Source organism: Eucalyptus grandis, chromosome 3 (genome assembly GCF_016545825.1).
Source record: "Eucalyptus grandis isolate ANBG69807.140 chromosome 3, ASM1654582v1, whole genome shotgun sequence".
NCBI lineage: Eukaryota > Viridiplantae > Streptophyta > Magnoliopsida > Myrtales > Myrtaceae > Eucalyptus > Eucalyptus grandis.
This window is the reverse complement of record NC_052614.1, coordinates 21,108,703-21,115,953: the sequence shown is the minus strand read 5'-3', so window position 1 is coordinate 21,115,953 and position 7,251 is coordinate 21,108,703. Positions and strand designations below refer to the sequence as shown.

At 37.9% G+C, this 7,251-nt stretch overlaps 1 protein-coding gene across 3 annotated transcripts in view; it reads right to left on the bottom strand.

Annotated features, from left to right (window-relative positions):
• Positions 1 to 6,959, bottom strand: part of LOC104445413 (mediator of RNA polymerase II transcription subunit 15a-like) — a 25,473-nt gene extending 18,514 nt beyond the window's left edge. Inside the window, exons 1-6 of one of the 3 annotated variants that reach the window (XM_039307943.1) lie at positions 6,817 to 6,959; positions 6,531 to 6,700; positions 4,734 to 4,845; positions 4,299 to 4,413; positions 2,268 to 2,995; positions 683 to 1,090 (exon numbers count right to left, since the gene is read on the bottom strand). In XM_039307943.1, coding sequence (XP_039163877.1) covers positions 866 to 1,090; positions 2,268 to 2,995; positions 4,299 to 4,413; positions 4,734 to 4,845; positions 6,531 to 6,664 — 1,314 coding nt within the window. In that variant the 5' untranslated portion in view covers positions 6,665 to 6,700; positions 6,817 to 6,959 and the 3' untranslated portion in view covers positions 683 to 865. Of the gene's footprint in view, positions 1 to 682; positions 1,091 to 2,267; positions 2,996 to 4,298; positions 4,414 to 4,733; positions 4,846 to 6,530 lie in introns of those variants that run through there. The other 2 variants (XM_039307942.1, XM_039307944.1) reach the window with 2 other exon arrangements.
• Between the last annotated feature and the right edge of the window lie 292 nt (positions 6,960 to 7,251).

Genomic DNA, 7,251 nt, shown 5'->3' with positions numbered 1-7,251 from the left:
AATTTGGTAACATTTATTCCTCTATTTTTATATTCTTTCGTTCCAAACAAAGTTCACTTGCTCTTATTTAAAAAAAATTAATGGCATTTCGGATCCTTATTTAAAGCAATGTCCACTTCAAGCTATTTTTATATTCTTTTGTTTTTATATCTTTCTATTTAAAACAAGTTTGGAATAAAAATTGTGTTTATCCATTTGATAATGTAATTTCATTTTTCTATTTCTAAAATAAATTTTACTCCAGAAATAGGTTGGAAAAAAAATAAAAAGTGAAAACTTTATATATTTTTATTTATTTTTAAAACAAAATTGAGAAATAAAAACTCTTCTCGATTGCCGTAAGTTGTCTCGCCAGTTGCCTGCCACCACCCCCTCATCATTGCTCGCCTCCGGTTGTCATTGCTCGCTTGCCTCTCATCACCACTCAAGAAGAAGAAATTTTGCATTATTATTAAACAAATTTCTATTCTAAAAATATAAATTTTATAGTTGTAAAATACATACTTTTGCTCAGAAATAAAAGGCAAAATTTGGTAACATTTCTATTCCTCTATTTTTATATTCTTTTGTTCCCCAAACAAAATCCGCTTGCATTTCGGATCCTTATTTAAAGCAATGTCCACTTTAAGCCCTTAGTTAAGAAAATGATGACACTTGGAGCCCTTATCAAAAAAACTATGTCTAAATAGAAATTGTTCCCGTTAACATAAATGTTATCAAATACCACCGAAATGGCCAGAAATAAATTTCTAACAGAATGTTAATCATTCGACCCTAAGTCTTATTAAACTAATAATAAAAGTGCGAGTGGCAAACATTAATCAGTTTGTATGCTCTCCTCTTTTGTCCTCTATCAATTTCTACACTAAGAAAGAAGAAAAACTTTAATATAGTAGATGACAACTACTAATAACAGCAGCACCCAAGCTGCATTCCGGAGTTGGATGTTGGAACGCCTTTGATGAGTCTGGAGTTGCGAAGGAAGCTGCTGCTTAACCTGCTGTAGCTGCTGCTGCAGAAGCTGTTGTTTGAGTTGCTGCTGCATTTGAGGTTGCTGATATTGTTGCTTAAGCTGCTGTGTCTGTAGCATCTGTACTCACAATAAATATCTAAATAAAGCTCGACTCTTATATCCAACTAGACCGCATCAGTGTCATTTATGCATAAGCCAAGTATGAAGAATAATAAAGATTAGCAACTTGCACAAAGCTACAGTTTCATCAGAATGCCAACCACCACCTGGATAACATTAAAAAAAGCAAGTAAAACAGGAAAAGGAGATTGGCCGACACGGACAAAATGATGGCAATTTCTTTTCTACATTAAGACATCAATGGCTTCATCTTTTATTACTCCTTAATAAAGGAAAAACAGCAATCTTAACGCAACACAGAAACATTCTTAAGTAAACACGATTCAGTAGTTAAATGACTTCTCTTTCCATTTCATAAAACTACTCTTTTTCCCTCTTCATAATGTTGTGAGAAAAAGGGGAATGCCGATCAGAAAGCACTCTGTGGCAACTTCTCATGCTTAACTTACAGATTAATAGCAGCATTATCGATACCTGATCCTCACAACATATAAGCTTGGCTAGACATTGCAGTTTTTAATAACAAGAATTGTTAGATAAATGTTAATGCGACTGGCCTGGAGTCACTACATAATTAGAAATTCACCTTTGGTGGAGGGATTCCTAGGTTTACAAGCCATAAGCACCTGTCCATACTACACTATGTAAAGAATTGGCTAACGAAATTCCACTCAAGGGCTTTCAAATTTCTCTGATTTAAATTCCTGTCACCAAAATGTATGATGTTATACAAATTCTAGCAAGGGAATTGGCTCCTGTTCAGCAGTTATTATTGTCATACTGGTTAGTGCACAAGGCCACATTACTATCCCCAAATTATAGTTCATTATGCAACTTCCCCACATTCTAATACTTTGGACAAAAGATTATGCTGTCGACATTCTGTTGCCAAATACCCATTTCTGTCTCACAGCTATATTTGCTATCGAGTCAATATCCAAACCAATATCTCATGTGAATGAATTCCTTTCCCAGGCTAGACCTCATAAAACTACTAATACTCTTATCTGTGCCTTTGTACATTTGTATCCTACTAAACCATATATGTAAAGTCTAGCAAGAAAGGTCAGTCATCAACAAACTATTAAAACCAGTAGAAAAATATGAGAAGTATCACACATAATACCTGCATTCCATAAAATTTAATGAATAAAACAAAACAGTGGTACAAAACCTTTTGGTAAGCCTCCTCTTGCCAGTCACCCCCGGCCGAATGCCCCATTTGGGCAGAGCTATCAGTAGACACTACAAAAGTAGAAGAATAACTCTTCGTGGACTGTGTTGACTGTGGAACTGAAGACTGTTGATTTTGTTGGAGACCAGCTAGAGGAGCTGGTTGCATTGATGGCGGCTGCATGACAGAAGATGTTTGGAGGACAGACTGCTGAGAAGCCTGCAGCTGAGTCGGCTGTAGCATATTCTGTTGCTGCTGTTGCTGCTGCTGTTGTTGGAATTGAGATGACATGAGCGAATGTGGGACTGGCTGAAGCTTCTGCTTCAAAAGCTGCTGTTGGTATTGCTGCTGCTGGTAAATATACTGCTGTGAATTCTGAGACTGTTCTTGTTGCTGTAGGGAAACCATCTGTTGCCTAGCTTGAAGTTGCTGAGAATTTACGAACATGTTGCTATTGACACCTTGGCCCATTGAGTTCCCCAGTGAGTTCTGAGAAACACTAGGCATATTTTGCATGTTGTTGTTTTGTCCAATAGTATTCGGGATGGAAGATTGGTTCAAGCCAGAGACAGATGGCAATGTAGACGATAGACTGGCTGAAGCCTGAACTCCAGATGGAACATTATTCTGAATATTCTGAACCAATAACTGTTGACGTGCTTGAGGCTGATTCACAGCTAAGGAATTAGGAATTGATTGACTTTGATTTTGAATTTGTGACTGCATAACTTGAGATGACATACAATATATACAAGTCATGTTAGTCAATCAAGAAACCAACCAATTCAGTACAGCGGCATTAACTACAAATAGCACGAAGAGACAATGAATGAGAGATAAATGCACCGCAAGTACAACCTTAGACCATTATGTATTCCAACTTGAAATTTTCTGAGCAAGTGATACTGGATGATAATGGACATGCAAACACAGACAAACAATGACCACTCATTTTCTTTTCAACAAATACTAAAGAAAAGTCTTTGTGAAATTTATGTACTTGAATTGATCTTGAAATTTACAAAAATAAATAAATAAAGGACAAAGGTAATCATCTTTTCAAGCACACATCTTCTGATGCCATAGGAGACTCACTTTAACAAAGAAGAAAGATAAAATTTGAGGCCAAAAAAGTGGGAGGAAGTTACAAAAGATGCAAGCAGTTGTCCCTTTCTAGCAAAACTTAAGTCTTGCTGCCACTCTTTGAAAAACTTGCTCTTCACAAATGCAAATCTAATTCTACTGACGAAACAAACTGATTTTTAGTTCTTTAATCAATATATTACAAATTTAAAGGGATATTCAAATGTGCCACTGCCCATGGTATAAACGTGCATTTGAGGTTACAAATGAGCAAGATTGGAAAAAATTTATTAAATTCAGGTTACTACAATGAAAATCCACAAGCAGCATGGCTTGTAGTGAGTATACATGTGTACTGTGTAAAGCCCTGTAAAAGCAACAACAGGGCAAGTCCTAAAATGTGTTATGCTAATGCACTTAAGTCCTAAATTTCCAATTTGTGCATTTTAAGCATAAAACTTGTAAATGTCAATGCCCTTTAGTCATTCCATTAACTCCGTCAATTTTAAGTCGGATGGAAGATTTCACATGGCTTTCTTTTACGGTTTTCTTAAGCCAAAGTGGCTGTTGATATTATAAAAAAAAAAGGCCACCTAGATTTTCTGCCCACTAAAACCTAATGGAGCCAACAGAGCTAACAGAAGACCTAAAGTAAATGACTATCACAAGTCTTAGGACTTAAGTGCACAAAATCAAAGTTTTAGGACTCAAATGCCTCTATCATAACAAGTTTCAAGACTCCTGTTGTAATGTCCCCCAAAAACTATGTATATGAAAAAATAGTACAATTACATAAATGAATAAACACTATAGCTTTCTGGTTTCTAGTCAATATATTTCTTACCTTTACCAAAAAAATAAAAAAATAAACACTATATAAGGGGATAACGAAACGAAAATTATAATTCCTACATTAATGATACCAAATAACAGGAACTTAAGTCGTACCCGGGTCATTACTGCTATTCCCAGCAGGGTTAGATGGCAAAGCATTAGGTATGGTATTCTGAGACTTTGTCTCCATTGTCAGCATCTTCAAACATATTTTCCTTAAATAATCGGACTAAAAGGGAAAGGAAGCAGAAATCATTTCATCACTTAATCAAATTGGAAAGAAAATGAAGCATATATAAAACCTTAGCACAATATTACAGCAATGAGTAAACCTAATTTCCCTGGGGCAAAGCTAAACGTAAATATTTAACAGTTCCAGTTACTATATGGATGCATGCATGAATGATAAAAATTCTCAACAAATTATGCAAATAAAAGAACGCTTCTCTTAATTTTAAGCACAAGCCTATCCAGTTTGTTTATGCATCCTCTATCCACATAGAAACTTCGTACCAATTAATCACAAAAGGCATGGACATCATATAATACCTGGCTTATTGCAGCAGTGTAAATTTTTTCCTCAAATCGCACGGCAATTTTCTTGAGTTCTTGCAAACCCTCTGGACCAGAAACAGGAAGGTGTCGCTTCAAGGTCTCCATTCTGCATATCAAAAGAGATTTGCACTTGAGACGAAATTCTTCTTACCAATAATTTTTTCTTTCCTCGACGATAAATAAGATTTCACTAAGAAGGTACCAAAGGGGTGGCACCCTAACAGAATGGCTTTAGGTAGAAGCCACCCATAAACAAATTCATGGACAAAAGACTTTTTTAACATTTCCAACAAACTAGACATATGAAACCGGACTTTCCTGCTACCAAAAGTGAGGAGTGTACAACCAATTATCCCTAAAAAGAATCCCACAAGTATTCAATTCCTTGAAATGCCCTTTTGTTCCTCTCTCTCTCTCTCCAAATGAGCCTAAAAAAAAGGAGAAATGGTAATCACTCTCTTTCCGAGCCACAAACTGAAAGCCCCTCTCCAAGCCCAAATTTCATGTCACGATGTTCACTCCCAATATTGCAAAAACTGCAGCCCAGAATCTTTCTGGTGCAGGTACAATGTCAAATTGAGTGATTCACGCTCTCTTCTTCAGTCTTTGCACAAAAAACACCCATTAGCCTGTACTTTCCCCTCCTCTGAGCATTATTTAAAGTAAGAATACATCCCCAAGCATCTCAAGCAAAAAACGAAGCATTCAATGGGACCTTGACTTTCCAAATAGATGTACATGGGAAAAGTGTACTCTGTCGTAATAGCATCTGAGTAGAAGGAGATCAGAACAATAGCATTTGACAGAAAATTTTCCCAGAGTCACAGCAATTCCACGTAGCCCATCGTCCTCAAATCTAACCTCGCTTGATAAGACAACCCAAAAAAATTCAAGAAGCTTCATGCTTCTAATCTAGAGCACTACGCAAGATATTAATCTCCCACGTCATTTCTCCCAACAATCATCCACCCTAGCTCTCTTGTTTCTTTCTAGTGCATACCCATCCAGGAATAACTGTTTGAACGCAGTGCCTCCACAGCATATGTCATCCCATGACATAGTACTCCTACTATTCCCCAACTCTAATAGAAAGTCTGCTTTCGAAAGCATCCCATCCTTGCTCAATGTCGAATCCATGTGCTCCTCAACTAGATTTAGTCATCTACTCTGTATCTTCGAAACCAAGTACACTCCTCCAGTTCTAGTTTTCTCCCCATTAAATCAACACAACCATTTCCCAAGCAAAGCTTCATATACAAGAACCGACGACTTTACCCCAACCCCTCATTAACACCTCATTGCCCACATACCTCTTCCAGTAACAGCTTATACAGACTAATAAATCTGAGATTAATACAAGATAATACAACCTACAAGCAATGAGACGCTTAAAATTCCTCAGGTTCCGGATACATGAATTTTGTTACCAGCATAACAGGAAATCATCCTGCAACTGATTTCCTCCCAAACCTTACCTCTACACTTAAGAAAGAATTACATCCAAAATACAATAACAAGAGTGGCCCCCCTGCATACCTGCTAAATCCCACATCGCGGCGTACTAAACCTAACCCAAACTATCTAACCAAATAGAATTTACAGCGAAAGATTCCTCAGAATTCACGTTGGGCCTCGACCAATTAACAGGACCATATTGCAAAACCATTACTTCCTTTAACATACTAAACCCTCGGAAATCACTCCTAAGCAAGGATCCCTCATGAACTCCACACTTCTCCCTGCAAACCGATGAGACGTTAAAAGACCCGAGCGAAGGAAGGAGGCACTCACATCGTTTTGACGACCCTATCCCGCGATTCGAGCGGCAACTCAGCCCTCCAATCGCCCCCGTCGAGCTCAGCTTCAGTGCCCCCGCCTCCCACACCGGCCGGCGGCGTCGGCCTCCAGTCATTGTTATCCATCATTATCACTCCTCAACGAAACCCAACACTCGCAAGGGCCTTATACAAGCAACAAAAACCCACAATCAGCACACACCCACCAACCCAAACGCAGATTCGAGTCGCGCAACCAACACAAAATCAGCTCCGATTCAGGAACCCAAGAGAAAACCCACCACCCACGTCCTCCCAAAAAGCCCCAGAAAACCCAAAAACGAGAGTCGATGAAAAGCACGAAAGATCACTCTTTTGGCCGAAATGCGAAGGGGGGGGAGAGCGAGGGAAGGGACGCAAGTCGAGATGATTGGGCGAGAGGAACCCAAAAAGCAAGGCTGGCTTGTCTGTTCTCTAAATGCCGCTCATGCTTTAGTTGAGCAATTAATCCACGGATTCTACATTAATTAAGAAAATATTTTTAAAAAAATTTAATCTAAACGCCATAGATGCTTTAGAATGATCACTTGAAAGTAGGGACAACTTTCAAACTTTAGTGTCTAATCTAGAAATGACCATAGTGATCCTTAGATATTAAAATTAAGCCAATAATAATTGTTCTTCCTCAAGATTATGAAAAATACAATAATTGTTCCACTTTTCACTTATGGCCCAAT